Source organism: Colias eurytheme, chromosome 4 (assembly GCF_061535395.1).
Source record: "Colias eurytheme isolate Ceu_HAF_F1 chromosome 4, ilColEury1 Martin Lab GWU primary, whole genome shotgun sequence".
NCBI lineage: Eukaryota > Metazoa > Arthropoda > Insecta > Lepidoptera > Pieridae > Colias > Colias eurytheme.
Window position 1 is genome coordinate 1 of NC_142983.1, and position 18292 is coordinate 18292.

Here is an 18292-nt window from a genome sequence, read left to right on the forward strand (position 1 = left end):
CGGGTGAAACCGCAGGGCATTGCTAGTATTGTTATAATATAATCTAAGGTAAATCCTCTTTTTCTAGCCGTTTATTCCGTGAAGTCTATAAGCAGTAGTGAAAAAGCTATATAGTTATATACGGGGTCTTAAGTCATGGAAGAAAAAAACAAACAACGTATTAAATGTATTTATTACAAAAATTTCATCATCACTTGACAGTTTCTTTCAGGCTATGCTCTAATACGCAAACTACACGTTACACCAAACATTGCACTTTGCCGCGCGCACAGCTCGGCCACGCTCCACAAATATTCAAGCATCCCAAATGAAATCCCGCGCCACTCGGCGCTCGCACTACTTATAATATTATTCATATTAATAATTATTATTTATTGTATATTTTTATTAATTAAATGCTACAGCAGTAATGCAACATACACATACATATGCATAGTAAACAAATTCAGTTCCGGTCTTGTCGTTTGTGGCAACATTAGTAGGTACACTAAAATACGTAGGGTCAACCGGGGCAAATGCAACTAAAAAATAACAAGTTTCAAGTTTGATCGGTTGCAGTTATCTCCTTTTATATTTGGTCATTTATTTGACCCATTTAGTGATTTTTGTATTTATTCAAGATTATTTTCAACCAATCAAGCAATACAGTAGTCTTATAAATAACTGGTAGTGAGAATATTTCCTAAAATTGGTAGAAAAAGTTACATTAACCCCTAGTCGGGGGTAAATGCAACTAACTGCCATAGCTCTTCTTCTATTTCATATAAAACAACGAATATAGAATATATTTATGAGATTTCATGTTATTCATAGGATTTTGAACTGGATTACCGTGTAGCAAGGACGAGTTTTCAGGAAAAATCTTATTTTTCTGATTGTGGGGCAAATGCAACTATTTGTTAGAGAATTAGTGTGGGGAATGCAAAAAACTTATTCATCGATATATTTTTATTATTCTATATATATATACAATAACGTTATCTATACAATAACGTTGCGATCGTAGATGGCACCGCATTATTTAGAGGAAAAACTCATGTACCTACTTTGATTTACCACTTTAAATCGCAACAAAAAAAATTACAGTGTACTACCTACTAAGTCAATTTTAGTTTTTTTTGTCAATTTGGTCAGAACAAATAATATTCTTTGTGTTAAATATTGTTATAAACGTAAACCAAACAAAATACGTTTATTAGTTAATCAACCGTTTACTAAAAATTACTTGAACAATCACAGAACTATCCTACCTATCGTTTTTAGTTACTTATATTCTTTAACCACGCTTTTTTTATCTAATTTGAATTTTACTTATGAACCCGTCTCTGGGTATAATATCGAAGAAATAATCGATGGTTCTTCTTTAATTAATCATAAAGAAAGTATATTTTGACTACCAAGAAGGATACATAATAAAAATATCGACACTGTCACATCACTAGTGTTTTTAGTTTCATACAAAAATATAAGGGGCTATTGTAACTAACCTCACAGTTGCAATAACCCCACAGTGAAATTTTCATGAGGCAAATGTAACTGCATCAATAACACAAAATAGAGTCAACTAACGCACTAAAAATATAAATGAAATAAGCTTAACGGCTTGTGATAATCGTGTCCAATCAAAAACACCTGCAAAAAATCACTCCTAAACAATTTTTTTTTCTGCAAAACTCGACACCTGTTTTTACGCACACCAACTTCAAAATAGCGGTTTGACACAATGGCCTATCAATCAAATAGTTTTCATCGTAGGGGCACCATCTATTACTTGTAAGATTTATTAGTCGTTGAGTTATTGAATCATAGGTGGCGATATATTACAACAACTCTAATAAATTAGTTATGATAACTAGTTGCCATAGCCCCATAGTTGCATTTGCCCCGGTTGACCCTACATAATATTTAGCTACTTTAAGGACATGATAAGGGTTCGACTGAAATAATGACGACACGGTGATAATAATGTAGGTATATGCTTCTAAGGAATTGATTCAAGAAGCAAGTTATGTTAAATACATAATATGTATAAGCAAATATTTATTTAGGTGTGTCGCACGAAATCGCACGAAACAGATGTTTTTCGTCAAACATTGATAGAAAAACGCAGCAAGATTTTTGAAACATAGCTGGCATAGAAATACCTATAATATATCGATCGAGTTTGCCACAGAGTACCTACTGTGGCAAACTCGATCGATATAAAAAATGATACCACAGAATATGTATAAACTGTTAATAAATATAAAGTTTAAATCTTATTTTTGGAAATCTGAGACTCCTTTTTATATTATGCAATAATTTTAGAACGTTTGTCTCATAATTTGTTGTTGTACTACGACTTTTATGTGTGTGTTACTAAATATGTACTTTATATTATTACGAATATCGAGTAAATAATTTGTTAAGAAATATTTGTTGAAGTAGGTAACAACTGATATGTTCAGTGCACTGTTAGTCCCCGTGCGTCGGGAGTCGAGGCCGAAGATAGAAACTGAACTATATTACTTAAAAACAATACAAAACGCTTACACTATAGAACCGTTAGAACATATAATACATTACATTAATTTTATCTAGACTGCGACTTCAAGACTCGGGAGTGCAATCGAAACCCGTGAGTATCTCGCGAAGTCGAGAGCAACTCGCTGCCACTGCCTTATTCATATACATAGTTACATATTTGTAGATAATCAAATTTAATTATTCAAAGTTGCAGCGTAAAAAGTAAGTAATATTTTTTTTTGTTCCAAACAATAATAATGTGTAGTGGCAGCATCCCCCGTGCGTAGTGTGGCTGCACCGGCCCGCACCGGCCGCACGCCGCGCTGCTTCGCGCGTGAAATCCGCAACTTGAATTAAACTACTCCACCGCCGCGCCTCGCCGCGACATCTTGAGATTTGGTTCCTTTATCACGTACTTACAGCGTTTTCGCCTTTTCTAAAAGATCGTTTATAAATTTCTGAAACAAAAAACAGTTCTCGTTTATTTTGACCTAAACTTTCATTAAGTTAATGAAATTTGGCTCAATTAAAACATTAGCTCACGCGATTTCCTCATTACATAATTCAAAAGACATTTTTAGAGGAACGGACGAGCGTGATTATTCTACTCGAGCCAGGAAAATAAAATTACAAACTAGAAAATGCTTGTACAATGTACATTAATTATTGAAACTAAATTAAATTGAACAAAAAGTTCGATACTCACATATACATCTTTTTGTGGTTTCTTGGCATCAGCTAGAAGCACCTGTAACATGATTATAGTTATGTAAGTATAATTCTGTCATGGAAGTCACCAGGAGGGTGAGGAATTTGAGAAACAATAATTTTACTTGGCGTAGGTTTGAGAGGTATGCCCTGTTTGTTTGTTGATTTGTAGGTAAGGTTGTGTCAGTTTTGAAGAACTAAAATATGCTTAAGGGGGCGCATAAAGCAAAATAACCAATCTTCTATTAGATGATACGTGTAATATGCAAGACCAAATCTAAAAAATAAAATATATATCAAACTAGATGATATGTTCAACGATTCTGTTTAATCAAAAACATAAAATATTAAAATTTACTCGATAAAAAAAAATCACCAAGTTAGCTCTAATTTTCACACTTTTACGTTTTCTACTTGACATGGTAATACTTATTATGATTTTTTTTTCATAAACAATTATATTAAAACATTTGCAAGATATTTGTCAGAGCATTTTGTGTAATTACTTTTAAAGTGGTTTTGTCACTTTTATCGTGACAAAATCAAACGTTTATCTCGAGAAAAAAAGAGCGCCAAAAGTGGTTTATCGCAGATAAAACCAAAACTAAAAGTAATTACGCAAAATGCTCTGACAAATATCTTGCAAATGTTTTAATATAATTTTATGTTTTTGATTAAACAGAATCGTTGAACATATCATCTAGTTTGATATATATTTTATTTTTTAGATTTGGTCTTACATATTACACGTGTCATCTAATAGAAGATTGGTTATTTTGCTTTATGCGCCCCCTTAATGTTATTGCGTATGCCCTATGGCTTTTCTGTCAAATCACTTTCACTAACTGAACCTGTGGTATTTTGAAATAAGACGTTGTGGTCATTAAATAAAAAAAAATATCACCAAATTAGAACTAAAAAAGTTTTTCTGTCGTTACCACTTTGTGTAGGTACACTTTAAATTATAAGGTAGTAAACATGACGTGGAAATGATACCAGAAAATGGATACCTAATAAGAAACGCAGTGAAAAATATGCATTACCGTGAGATGGCGGCGGCGCTGGTCGTCGCTGTCCATGTCCAGCAGCTCGTCGATGTCCACCTCCACCTCCTGGTCGCCCCCCGCCGCGCCCCCCGCACCCCCCGCACCCGCACCGCCCGCACCCTCGCTCTGTACAGGAAAAAAAGTCCGTGAGATCTTGTCGCGAGAACTTAGCATTAAGAAGCTTAGAAGCATGAGTACTAATTGTTAAGTACCTACTCTTAAGTAAGATATGAAACAGAACCACAATCGTAAATTTACCATGTAAGAATGGGGCACGAGCGAAGCAAAGTAAAAACGATATTTTTTATTGAAGATTGAAATTTGAGTTGTTAAAATTGTAAAGTGAGAACAATATTCGTCTTTAATAGTTGTTTCAGTAAAAAGAATACCGGCGACTCGTAGAGCTTCTGCAGCTCGTCGTAGAGCCACATCTCTACGGCGAGCCTCTTGCGGATCAGCGCCATCTGGTGGCTGCCGTACTTTGCCGTCAGAAACTTTTCGCGGCGCTCCTTAACCTGGGAATAGGGATATTTATAATTTTTTTGTGAATACATACATCGAAAACTACAATCATCAATTTGCGATGGATAAGCTTACATTATTTCAATTCAAACAAAAGAGGAAGTTCAAGCTCTTCGTTGTAAATATTAAAGTTGTATGGAAAATGAAAAATTTGGAATCTTACTTCGCCTTTGTCGCTAAAATTGACATGTAGACCCGCTTTCGCAGGCGAGCGCTCTGTGGGCGAGAGCGCGGGGTGCGCCGGGTGCGCGGGGTGCGGGGGGTGGGGGCGCGCCGGGAACGCGCCCGCCGCGCTCGCCGCCGCCACGCCGCACTCCATGCCGCCGCCGCCGCTGCTGCGGCCCTGCAAGCGCAACCAACACAATGTTATATAGTTCAATTATAATTTAGGGCTTAGCCGCTTAGGCTATAAGAGTAACTTTTATTACACCACATCGTCCCCAACGATACCTACTTGTGGATCATATAGATACTGCACAATATTACTTGAAATCACAAAAGAGACCAGTAAAAAAGCAGAAGCAAGTGATTGAGAAACTAAGTAATATGATAAAAGGCATCTGGAATATGACTCTACATCCGTAAAAACATGTTCTAGATGCGCGTTATTTAAAACTCAGATCAGTGAAACGTGATAATATGTGTTAATTGTTTATTTTCACGGTCATACTACATAATACATATAACACATAACAGACTGTAGCTGTAGACGTAAAGAGATAGAGTACCTATATTATTCATATAATATCTTGTGATTAATACTTTTGATATAAAAAAGTGCGTGTTTGTTGAGCAGACGTGTCAGAAGTGAAACTTCATTGGCAAGATTCAAAAATACCAAAATCGTCGCCTTACCACATTACGTGATGGTATTGCCATATTAAAATTAACCTATTAAAATTTTACTCTTAAGTCTCAACGCGCCTTAAGAAGTTTCACTTCAAAAACTATATACAAAAAAAAAGTTTGAATTGTTTCGGTATTTTTAGTAGTTTAAACTTCATAAAATGAAATTACCTCAACCTCAAATTAAACTAGATAATTAGAAAAGACTGATCCATTAAAAGAAAAATTGTCTGTACCTTCTATTGTTTTCACTTGAATTGTAGATGAAATACCGTTAAATTTATTTTTCTAACAACAAATTCAATAAATAGGTATTGAAAAATAGCTATCAGAAAATCCTAATTTTTTTTGTGTTACCTATACAAATCGTTTGACTTCCGTAATTTATCCGACGAGTTCGACTAACGCCCACACGACTGGGCCCCCGGTACCAGCGTTCTGACAATCATTTTTCTTTTTGTCATTGCGTACTAAGACCCCTGTAGAACCGCCATCCTGTTACAAATGACCCAAAATTTTGTGTCAGTATCTCCCGGCCTATTAGTCGTACCTAAGTAATTTCAATCTTTTGCTTATCGTAGAGCATCATGGTCCCTGACACTGCATTAGTGAACCGTAATTTCGTCCAATTTCCGCCGAAGCCGCTTAAGCTGACATAAATTCGACTAACTTGTTAATCCTATAGAATCGAATTTGTGTCAACTCAACGCACATACAGTCTACCAGCCGGTAATTAGGAAGTATCTAAGAGCACAGACTAATAATAATATACTACGTATACAACTAAGAGGCTTTCTCGGTACAGTAAAAATTCAACAACAGATTTCCTAGAAATATGATAAAAGTGTAAATCAGGGCTACGGAAAATCCCACGGTCGGTACAAGAAGTAGTTTACAATAATTGTGTATGCAAATGAGAGTCGGAGGGCCCGCGGCGCAGCGGCGCGAGGCAGAGGGTCCGGCTTCGACATGTTAATTATTGTTTCACGGGGAACTGCATATAAGGAGCTATTCACACTCAATGCCCTTTTGTCCACTATTTGCGAAGCTCTTCCTGAGCTTTTCTATAGGCTGCAGGGAATTGTCACAGGGCGTAAGTGTTCTGGTTTATAAATTTTTTAGTGTTGTTTAATGCACTAATCTTTGATGAATCTTATAAATTTATTAAATCTTATAAAAGTGGCGGCAAAACAATTTTTTCAATCGTAGAGCACTCTCTTATACTTCGCATTTTGATCACTGACGTTTGCTTTTAAATTGTAGACTATCATAGTAGGTAGGTAATAAATAAATAAATTAATAAATATTATAGGACATTATTACACAAATCGACCTAGTCCCACAGTAAACTCAATTAAGGCTAGTGTTGTGGGTACCAGGCTTAGATCATTAAGTAATAATGATCTAAGGTACCAGGCGACGATAAATATAATATTTAATAAATACACATATATATATATATATAGATAATAACACCCAGACCCAAGAACAAATAATTGAGTTCATCCCACAAATATTTGCCCTGACCGGGGATCGAACCCGGGACCGTCGGCTCAGTAGGCAGTTACTTTACCACTGCGCCAACCGCGTCGTCAAGGTATATTAAATATTAATGTAAAATATAGTGAGCAACTTGGCATCTGGAAAATACATAGAAGAAAAGTTATAATACCTCTCTTAATTAAAGGCCGCTAGCGTAAGCCGCAAAGTATAATATTAAAATGATTCGAAAGCTGCCTGGAGTGCACATGACCCATTTCCGTCGGCTTGCGCTGACCTTAGCTGGCAGCTCGGTGAATTACATTCGGTCAGTGACTTCCAATGCGTTTGTCAATTTATTAATTACTCGAACAAAGCTTTTGTCCGTTATAATATGTACACGATACACGTTTGAAGTCACTCCCTGTATTACAAATTACGCCAAGAATGCCTTCTTAAAAATAGCAGCCAAATTTTATAATGATAAATTATTTATTAGACATCGATATTTTTCAATGTTCTTGTAATAGCTGTTATAGAAATCAATTAAGAAATATCATTTTATGTAGCTAATGTGCAACTTATGTATAATTTAAATTATTTATTTTTCTGAGTTTGTAATTAAATGTGGGCTTTATTTATTATTTTAAGATTAAGATTGGTAGTTAGTTCATTTGCGTGAGGCTTGTTTTCTTTTTTATATGCTGTTTTTCTTTTTTAATAATAGAACATGTTGTGTGGTCGTAATGAATTTTAGAACTTTGTTATATTAAATCATGTATGACTGTTATGTTCTTATACAAATAAAATAAAATAAAATAAAATAAAATAAAATAATACTATTCCTACTATGCTCTACACTCTACAGTCTACCCGGTACCCCGTGGATAGGGCTAGAGTATAGTGGGGAAGAAAAACGAGAAGGATCGTATATTATCGATTTATTTTTATTTCGACAGTGCGAGCGTTGATAATAATTTGAACCTCTCTATGTACGATATTGATATTTTACTTGTGACTGAGTCAAACAACTAAACTAAGTGAACAGTTGTTCAATATATCCTTATCCATACATTAATCTTTGGAAAGTAGTACTTAGAACACAGTCGATACTACATATTGCCTGTAATACATCACGTTCAAGAAGGATTTAAACGCACAATAGTTGGTAAAGTACAGGGCTCTGAGCTGCACTTAAAGCCAACATGTGTGTGTGTGAGGGCGTACAGAAAGAGGTGAGGGCGCTGCGGGAGCGGCGCCATCGCGCTAGTGGGCTCTCGAGGGCCGGCGGCGCTCAGAATGGCTCAGAGTCGAAACTAGTAATACACAATAATACAAGTTATGTTAGAAAATGAGTACTTCTGTAATCTGGGGCCTTAGACAAAGTAACAATTACAAAACGATAACGAAGTTAGAAATCGCAAAAATGTATGGGATTGACATTAGATAGACCACGTGATCTAACGCGGCGTATGTCAATCCCATACATTTTTGCGATTTCTAACTTCGTTATCGTTTTGTAATTGTTACTTTGTCTACTGGGCCTGTACTCGAGTATCGAGTATTGTATTACACCAAAACTCAATTTAATATATTTATCAGTTCGTATGTTTCTATCTTATACCTACATATATTTCTGCATTAAATGAAATTTATTTATTTAATTTGGGATCATATTAAATAGAAAAAATTATATAATTAGTTACATGCAATGCCTCAAAAGTTAGGCCATGATCCAAACTCAGCAATCGAACTTCTTATAATATAATATGACGTATAACTGTTTAAGTATGTTTACCGCGTAATACCATGGTAATACTTAGGTAATCGAAATAAGAAACGGGATTTATGACGTTGTTTAGCGTGGTACTCTTGCAAGAATTATTTGCGTTAATATTGAATATGAATAATTGCTCAATTCAAATTACGCGTAGTTTTAATCATTATTTTTTTTAATTTAAAACATTGTCTATTCCAGATATTTTTGACCAAATAATCTTGCCCTGAAGCACGAATATAATTGAAAAATTAGATATTCAGAAAGTAATTTCCATAATTTTCAAGGAACACGGGTTGTGGAATTGCTGATTAAATTTGGATAGATACCTATAGCTATAGTGCGTTATGAGCTATTCTTTGAATAAAAAGTAAAAACTATAATTCCGTTCATTGGATTCAACAATCTGATCGTTATGTTTTTATGTAATAAAAGTGGAGTGTTACAAACGCTCACTAATAATTCGAAACGAAAAGCCAAGATACGAATCAAATTCAAGGTTAGCAAGGTGAATTTAGTATTTTTCATTTATTCACTATCGTTAATAGTGTTGTTTTATAAATTATTGGGGAAACCGAAGTCGCAAAGTCATCTACTATGAAGAGCATTCATGAATCATGATAAGTATAATAACCGTTGTATTGGTCTGTGCTAATTAATATCTGTTTGCAGTTTGGTTGTGAACAGCATGGCTCTCTTTGGACTAAGTTTCGTCTCGGCTTGCAACTGTTTTGACACGTGTAGCCTTGAGCCTAGATACCCACTCAGTAATATAAAAACTTTGTCACGTGTTTATTTGCTTGTCGCCAACTCGCCAAAGAGCACCTACTTGTGTTTATCTATTTTATCGCTGACACAAGCAGTTTCCATATACCGTATTAACTTCGTTAAAAAGATAACCCTAAGATAATATATGAAATTGACATTTCTTTTTACCCATAAATGATCGATAAGCTAACATAGGTAGTACTTACATAATTCATTCGAAGCGTATAGGCATTTCAAATAATAGTAGAAGAGTGAGCTTTTAAAGAGATACAAAATAATATTACAATATTATGTACTTAATCATTTACGCGTACCTATAGAACCTACATCAATTATTAATGCTCAATAAGTTTGAACTGTGGTTTGAAATCATAGCCAACCCTATATTTTGTATAATTAAACGTTGTTCCGCGTTTGTACAAAGGTATTATCTTTTCATTTTCCAACTTCACATATTCAAGTAACTACTAATAAAGAGTCAAAAATAAAGCAGCTTGTAAGTCATTATCCATGCAAAGCGTTCCATGAGAAGTCGCTTTTATAGTACTAAACAAAGGGCCGCCTTGGGCGCGGGCGCCGAGACGGCCGCCCGCCGCCGCGCCCGCCGCCCAGACTCTACACGCAGCCCTTTCAAATGTAACTATTTCACCCCGCTGCATTTTGTATTCTGCTCAATAAACATACAGTACGATCCGCCTTGAAATTATATTTTATTTTATACTTACGACGGCACTGCATGATATGAACTTTCGAAGATTTTTAAAATGATAATATTTTCGTGAAATTTGTATACAAATTTATTTGATAATCTAAAAACAAAAACATTTTTATTTATTTTTATACATTACATAAAACAGTACCTATCTACCTGACCAGACCATTTAGATTAGTACATTAAATATTAAAAAAAGTAATTGTTATGCAAATTGCTATGTGAAATAATATTATTTTGTTTTTTATGTAGACCCCAATATAGTATTTTTTTCAGTGTGCCTGTTTGTATGTGCGTCAATCATGTAAAAACCACTACCTCGGCAGACTTTGACCTCATCTTTGAAAGCCTACGAAGTAAAAAAAAATGACCTGCATGCAAAGCCGCGGGCGGGAAGCTAATGATAAATAGTATTTAATTACTAAAATGCGACCTCAAAATAAAGGATCTTGTTTGCGTGTAAAATATTAACCTTCGGGGTAGTTTTAGACGGCCTTTAGTAACTTGGTTAATGTTCAATATATTCAATGAATATGTATCTATTAATTTTACATTAACCCCGAAACGCTTCTCTCCTCAGAATGAATACCAATAACTTCGGCGCATCGTATTTGCAGTCATTAGAAGGTCATGTGTCCCAGCAGGGATGCATATGTGCTAAAAGACATACGTTACCATTTAACACGATTCATAATGCTGTCCTAAACTTATACACTATCTTTATAAATAAAAATGAATCGCCAAATATGTTGCTAAGCGTTAAACTCGAGAAAGGCTCAATCAATTCGGCTATTATTTTGAGTTTTTGTTCAGGCGCAAGGAAAGGTTCTTATGGAGTTAAAAAGGGGCAATAGGGCTGAACTACGTCTTTCAGGACCACTAGTTCAGAATTAAAACTTTTAGCAGAAGTGAGTCGTAACTGTTATAATTTATGAATTATTGTTCTTACGAAATGAATTTTTTTAGGAAATGTCAAGAGACAATTTTGAAATGGTCCATATCAAAAAATAAATACATTCGCTAGGCACATAATTAAGCGACTAAAATAATTATAAATGAATGAAATATTCTAGGAAAGTCACAAATTAAAATAAGGTAACATAAATAAACGGTTGCTGTCGGTGACGCAATGCGGGGTGACGGGAGAGCGCGTGTCGCGGGTCGCATGACGGGCTCGGGAGCAAGACATGATACAAAATTTATAATTATTATTAGTTCTATCATCGTCTTAAGAGATCTATAGATTTAAACTATTTATTTTTCTGTCGATTTACTAACAGAACATTATTACCTATTTACTTATGACTTCTATTATTCGTTTTGTTTCATTTTCCGCAATGTAAACAGTTTCGTTTCAGACGTAAGGTGCGTAAAGTATGAAGAGTGTCACATTTACGTGTACAATTAATTAAAACTGTTACAGAAAATCTTGTATGTATAGTTTTAATCTTTCTGCTTTCATGATCTCCACGTTATATTCAGTATATTAAGTTAAGCTACAGTGTGGATTACTTAGGCAAGCTTTGCCTAGGAGCCTAGGGAATATTACTATGCATATCAAAACATGGTCAGGTTCTGATGTTCACAGTTAATCCCTACTAATATTATAAATGCGAAAGTAACTCTGTCTGTCTGTCTGTTACGCTTTCCCGCTTAAACCTCTCAACCGATTTTGATGAAATTTGCTACCTTTTATTGCGAAATATGTACCACGGGCGAAGCCGGGGCGGACCGCTAGAACCATATAAACAAGTAAGAGTTGCAGTTTCATTTAATCCTATTTGAAAGGAAAAAACGACCTTGATACGAAGAAGAGTGATGAGTTTGTTATCTTGTGTGAGTAGAATACAAATGTAATATAATTCAACAATATTAGCTCTACTTAGCAGCTTTTTTCCGAGTACGAGCATAGGAATTTTAAACATAATATCCAATTACATTTATTTCCATAAAAAATAAATTAATTCAAGAAAATCTAGAAAATTTAAATATTTTTTCTCGCTATGAAGTCACAGTATTACAATATCTATAGAAGTTGTTCAGTAAACTCGATAGTATATAGATAGATAAGTACTGTGTCTTATATCAAACACTCGAACGAGACGACAGACGTGTTAGGAATTATGATGTAAACGATAGAATCAAGTCCTGAAGAGATCCTGGCAGCCTGGCTCCACGTGTCTGGCAGGCCGCAGAGACGCGGCGGCGTATCGACCGCGGCGGGCTCGTCGCCGGCTACGTTAATAAGGGCGGGACGAGGAGGAATCTCTTCCACATTCATTTCCAGATAAATAATTATCCGGATTTTTTACGACTCTCTTGAATGAACTGGTCTCTCTTGAACTTGAAACTGATCAACTTCGTTAAATTAGAATAATTCTTGAAGAACGTATACGGCAAAATCCAGATGACCGTAATCCATATGCACGAAAGCCAGATTTTTAAAACACAATTTTTTGAAATACAGTTGATTGATATCCAGACAAACAAAATCCAGATTTTTGAAATTCAAATAAACGATATCCAGAATTTATGGGAACCAAATAAAAAGATAATGAAAATTTGGTAATAGTTTATTTGGAAAATGGTACGATGGGAAACAAAAAAAAAGTATTCTGTGAATCTGGTATAACTATATCTGTATTATGAGAATACGGGAAACAAAAAAATACTTTTTAAAAATCTGGTTTTGGTGTACCTATCTAGAAATTGATTCATCTGGGAAATTAAAAAAGGGATTTTAAAAAGTTGTCATTCATTACATCTATCTTTTAAAAGTTCTAACAACCGTTTTCGGGATTTTAAGATTCGGGTAATAGACATTCGAGTTTTTAATAGGTTACCAAACTTACTTTTTTTATTATAGGTACATTTCTACATTGGTGTAAATTACATCGGTTATTTCCCAATAACAAATGACGCTGTTGGCATTAAATCCAGAAGAAAATTCTAAATATAAATAGGTGAATAGTCACAACAATTTTCCAGTTAATCGTCATAGCCAACGGTATCAAATTATAGTTTTTATTTGTCATATTATTTTTGTTTTGTAGAAAAGGTAGTTTTTGATCATGATGAATCCACTTCCGCATTTACGTTGCAGGGAGACTAGGACTTTTCTGTGTATCTTAAAGTATTACAGAAACCTATATAGGTACCTCATTCATGTCAGGGCTAAGATACAAACTGAGTATGGAAAAATTATCACTCTACTGATTTTTATAACTATAAGCATTCATAAGTGTTTGAGGTAGAAATGCGCCTAATCAATTCGTCATCATCGTTGTCGTTCTCATCATTATTTTGGAATAATGGTCGCGTTGAATATCATGTTTAACGTGATCAACCATTCAGCATTCTACAGTGTACTGTAGAGACTAGAGTGTGGTGTGTGAAGGTACAAAAAGTAATCGATGAATATGGAAACATTAGCGGGCAACGAAGCGCGTCCTCTCCGGTTCCTCGCCAACGACCTCCTCGCCCGCGCATACTCACTCTGAGAGGTTACCGACAAAATATTCATTACTCATACCTTTAAGTGACGATCATTTTCAAAACAAATATGATGCCTTCCCATTTCATTCTAGTTAGTAAACTATACTATAACTAATTTAAATCAAATAGTAATTTGATTTAAATTTAGAAACAAAAAGGGGGAAGCCTGGAACTGACTGGTTTTGTTGAGATGTAGGACGTAGGTAGATACCATTGCTAAGATAGTAAATAAGAGACGGACAGCGCTCTCAATACTTGATTATTAAGTAAATCACAGACAGGTATAAAAATATTTATCTTTATTGAAACGAAGCACAATAAGACCCCGTACGAGTATTCAGAAGAAAGATATGATAATATAATATAATCTAAAACGTCTTTTATACTTCAGCGCATATGAAATACATAGATAAGTTATGAAAATACATGTAGAGTATAAGGTATGTACCTAGAAGTTAATTAGCTTTAAGAACCTTTGAGTGTTCTTGGCTTTATTATTCAATAAATGAATAATACCAATAATACCCATGTTGCAAGTCCAAAAATTTTATGCGCGGTATAGTTATCCCCGCATCTCAAATCAAATAAAGGTTTGTATCTACAAGAAAAACTGTATCAAATAAATTAAACGAATCATTTTAAAAAGGGTTAACCAATCTGCCTATGAAATGTTGAGAATGTTCGATGTCCGATGTAAGTAGGTAATGAAGTTGTAGAAATTTGTAAAGAATTTGACGTGTCATAAAATTGTATCATTAATGGCTAGGATGACACAGAAAACGTGCGAAGTGCGCACCGCGAGAGGTCGGCAAGGTTGCTGACCTTCGGAAGCTGACGAGCAACGGTGTTTCGCCACACCGCTCTTCCTCACATATCGATATTATCCGAAACACATTCATAAACATGCACGTGAAACTTGGAACCGGAAAGTTTGGCAAACGGCACGTCGTTTGGGACAAAGTATTATAGTTTGATAACGAGCAGAACGGCGCAGAAGCAGCTCGCAAACATAGGAACGCTAATAAAATCACAAGATGTGCGTCACCTACAGAAATAACTGAGAGTTCAGGCGCGAGTCCGCTCTCTATTAATATTGTTAGAAGTGGATCTGACCCTAATACGAGCTAGATAACTTCTAACTGAATAACTTAACGACGATACGTTATAGTATATTTATGCCTGGTTAGGGGATATTAAAATTAGGTCAGCTCGACGCGTTCCTGGCATATTTTGTCGTTCAGAGATTATTTATGGCAATCTAAAAATAATCTGATTTTTACCAAAGGATGTTATGCTGCTTATTATGTGTAAATTCTTAATTAGTTGGGAAGCTATGCAATCATTGCAATTGCGAAGGCAAGGTATTGTTATGCAACTGTAGTCAGGTAATGCACGAGGCGCGAGGGACCGCAGCAATCCTCAACGTTCGCAATGCTCTGCTGGGCTCGTTGCGCGACAACACCTTTTCGGCCTCTGAAGTCGTAATCACTTCCGTATTTATTTCCCAAATTAGCAACCCTTGTAATAGGTCTCAAATATTAATACTGCTATCCTGTTACATACAAGTTACAACGCATTCCTACGGCTTAATAGATAGGTAACTAGGTACTATAAAATTAGTAAATTTATAATTATAGTACAGACCACAGACAATAATATTCTCTGTCATGTACTTACCTATATTATAAAATCTTGTTAGTTTTTACATTGTTATCATTGTAAGAGAGGAACTACAGAGTTTCTTGACGAATCTTCTCTGTATTATATAAACTGCTTTCCAAACCAGCACAGTGCGGTGCAGTGGTAAAATTATTATTTTTCTATATTTTAACTATTCGAAACAAGAGACGAGACAAAAGCGCTTCTAAAAGAAGTCTTAATGTATTAAGAAATGTTTGAGAATGAGTTTTATTACTTCTAAGTTAAAAAAATTTAACATAATTGTAGAGTCACCAATTACTTAAACTTAAAGAAGGTTAATGTATTAAATTTTGGAAATGTTTGGTATTAACAATATGATGATGTTACTTGTTTGTTCACTATGTAAATGTTTATTCATATCTTTCATGTATCGATTTCGTGATTGGATAGATTCATAGAGCTACCTAAATAAATTGTTTTTGCTAGAGCTTTTTCGTAGAATTAGCTAAGTACGTCATATGGAAGTAAATAATTCGAACTCAAATAGACGCAACAAATGCTAGTATTCTGAATACATTATTAGTCCATCGTAAAATGTCTTCAAATAAATGCATTGCACCTGCCAATAGCATTTGCCATAGAAATAATGTAGAGTTTACATTTGAACAATATTAGCGGTGCGCTTCGGTCGATGAGCTGTGAGCATAACGTGCACATTGTTGTGTTGCAATTGTTTGTGTTGCGGGAATTTATAACATCATTTATAGACATCACACGCTTTATCTTGATGCTCTCAATTTTTATATTCAACTAAAGTCTGAAGCATCAGACTCAGAATCGCGATGCTCAATTACGTGTGGTTTTAGGGTTCATAACACAAGTGTCTCGAAGGTCGATGGAGCCTCTTGAGAACTTCAGAGTTCAGACATCTGTAGATAATAAACTACCTCGAATTAATGAACAGATAAAAGATGGTTCCTTGGTAATCTAGCGTTATCGTGATTTATTACTTCAATCAGGTTTCAGGTGATTTTACCGGCCGCGGCGTTGTGTACAGCTACGCGTAAGAAATACGTAAACACATGATATCCTTATCAGCTCACTGACTCGTAATTGCCGTCAAATAGTCAAACTGGATCCAATCGATCATAGTTAGTACAATAATAGAAACTGTAACTATTATAGGTACATACTTAATTACCTCCGTACGATATTTTATACTGAGAATTCATTAAGTTCAAATACCTACGTGACGTAAAAAAGCAGATCTTATACTTAAATATTTGTTTGACCTTACATTAAAATTATGAAATTGCTAATACCAGTAGAGTCATAATTATTTAAGTTAAATTTACACTAACGTGTACTGGGAGCAGTGTCGTGGCACCTCTATCAATACAAACTTACAAAATTAAAGACAGATCTAAACAATAGGTCTGTGAAGAAGATCAGCGTCGGTGGCTGCAAGCAGAGAGGAGTCGTACCGAGTCCGCGGTCAGTGCCCTGAGGCTGCGCCCACTCGCCAGGCCGGATCGCGGGAGCTCGTCACGGCAATGAAACACCTTCACACAGTTTGTGTCTGACACTTGCCACTGAACGGATCGCACAGAAATAGGAACGCACACACACTCGACTCCACGCTCCGACAACGACTAATGAACGACTAGCGTCTAGCGCGCCGCGGGCCGCGACTCGCGAGCACCGAGCGGTTGCGGCGCGCGGGGTGTGACCGCGCACGCTGGCGGGACTCCGCCGGCCCGGGACTCCTGGCGGAGGAGAGCGAGCTTAACCTCTCGGCTTACCAGGCGACAAGCGGCACATTCTCCTAAAGCTCTACAATATACCTAGACACGTGCCGCGGCATGCACTATTTATTTATTTATTTATTTATTTATTTAATTATTTATTGCACACACAAAGGAAGTAGAGACACATAAAGTACAGGTAAGAGGAAAACAAAGTGTACAAACGGTGGCCTTATCGCTAGGTAGCGATCTCTTCCAGGCCACCGTAAGTAATATGTAAGGAGAGACGTTAAAAGGAGGTGGGTGAGCAAAAAAATAAGGCGTTAGGGAGAAAGAAAGAATAATTATAAATATTCAATGTATATAATATATATCACATACAACAAATACATAGAAGTATATAATAAGAGAAAATATAATTATAACTATTAAATAAATATAACATATAGAACAAGTATATAGTAGTATATATATAACAAAGAAGAAAATAAGATAACAGTAAGGAAATAGAGGAAGAAGCTAAGCAAGAGAAAGATAGTGTGATTTAAGAAGGTGTTTAAAACTCCTTAAGGATTGCGCTTGACGTACTTCTAGTGGAAGTTCATTCCAGAGTTTGGCAGCATGAACAGCAAAGGAATGACCATAAAATTTGGTGTTCGTGACAGGGACACGCAAAAGTAAAGTTTTGGAAGGACGAGGGAAAGGAGAGGTAAAGAAATCAAATTTATCTTTGAGATAGTGAGGAGCTTTAGGATCAAACAGGACAGAGAAAAGAAGATGAAGGATGTGGGAGTTACGGCGGAAGCGGATGGGAAGCCAGTTGAGTTTTTTGCGATAGTCTGACACGTGGTCAAACTTACGCAAGCCAAAGATAAAGCGAATGCAAAAATTCTGAAGGCGTTCAAGTCGACTCAACTGGACTTCGGAAAGATCAAGGTAGGAGGAATCAGCATAATCAAGGTGGGAAAGGAGAAGGGAATGAGCTAGCATTATTTTTTGTTGGGATAGGCAGAAAGTTGCGCAGGCGCCGAAGTGAGCTAGCGGAAGC

At 35.7% G+C, this 18292-nt stretch overlaps 1 protein-coding gene across 2 annotated transcripts; it reads right to left on the minus strand.

Annotated features, from left to right (window-relative positions):
• Positions 1–1925: 1925 nt before the first annotated feature.
• LOC149908696 (protein phosphatase 1 regulatory subunit 14B) lies at positions 1926–17170 on the minus strand. Of its 2 annotated transcripts, none has more exons than XM_090120288.1 (6): positions 16984–17170; positions 4945–5124; positions 4649–4774; positions 4257–4385; positions 3212–3253; positions 1926–2963 (listed from the first exon to the last, which is right to left on the minus strand). In XM_090120288.1, the coding sequence occupies exons 2-6, from the start codon at positions 5098–5100 to the stop codon at positions 2922–2924; spliced, it is 495 nt and encodes a 164-aa protein (XP_089976414.1). In that variant the 5' UTR covers positions 5101–5124; positions 16984–17170; the 3' UTR covers positions 1926–2921. The 2 variants fall into 2 exon arrangements, with proteins under 2 accessions (XP_089976414.1, XP_089976413.1); XM_090120287.1 differs by having other exon boundaries at positions 16907–17170.
• Positions 17171–18292: the final 1122 nt, after the last annotated feature.

Bases quoted from the DNA above. Each gene is read 5' to 3' on its own strand.
- LOC149908696 (XM_090120288.1), bottom strand. From the start codon at position 5,100: ATGGAGTGCGGCGTGGCGGCGGCGAGCGCGGCGGGCGCGTTCCCGGCG. The intron at 4,775-4,944 runs GTAAGATTCCAA...CCCTATTCCCAG, and splicing joins ATTTTAGCGACAAAGGCGAA to GTTAAGGAGCGCCGCGAAAA. The intron at 4,386-4,648 runs GTATTCTTTTTA...TTTCCTGTACAG, and splicing joins AGAAGCTCTACGAGTCGCCG to AGCGAGGGTGCGGGCGGTGC.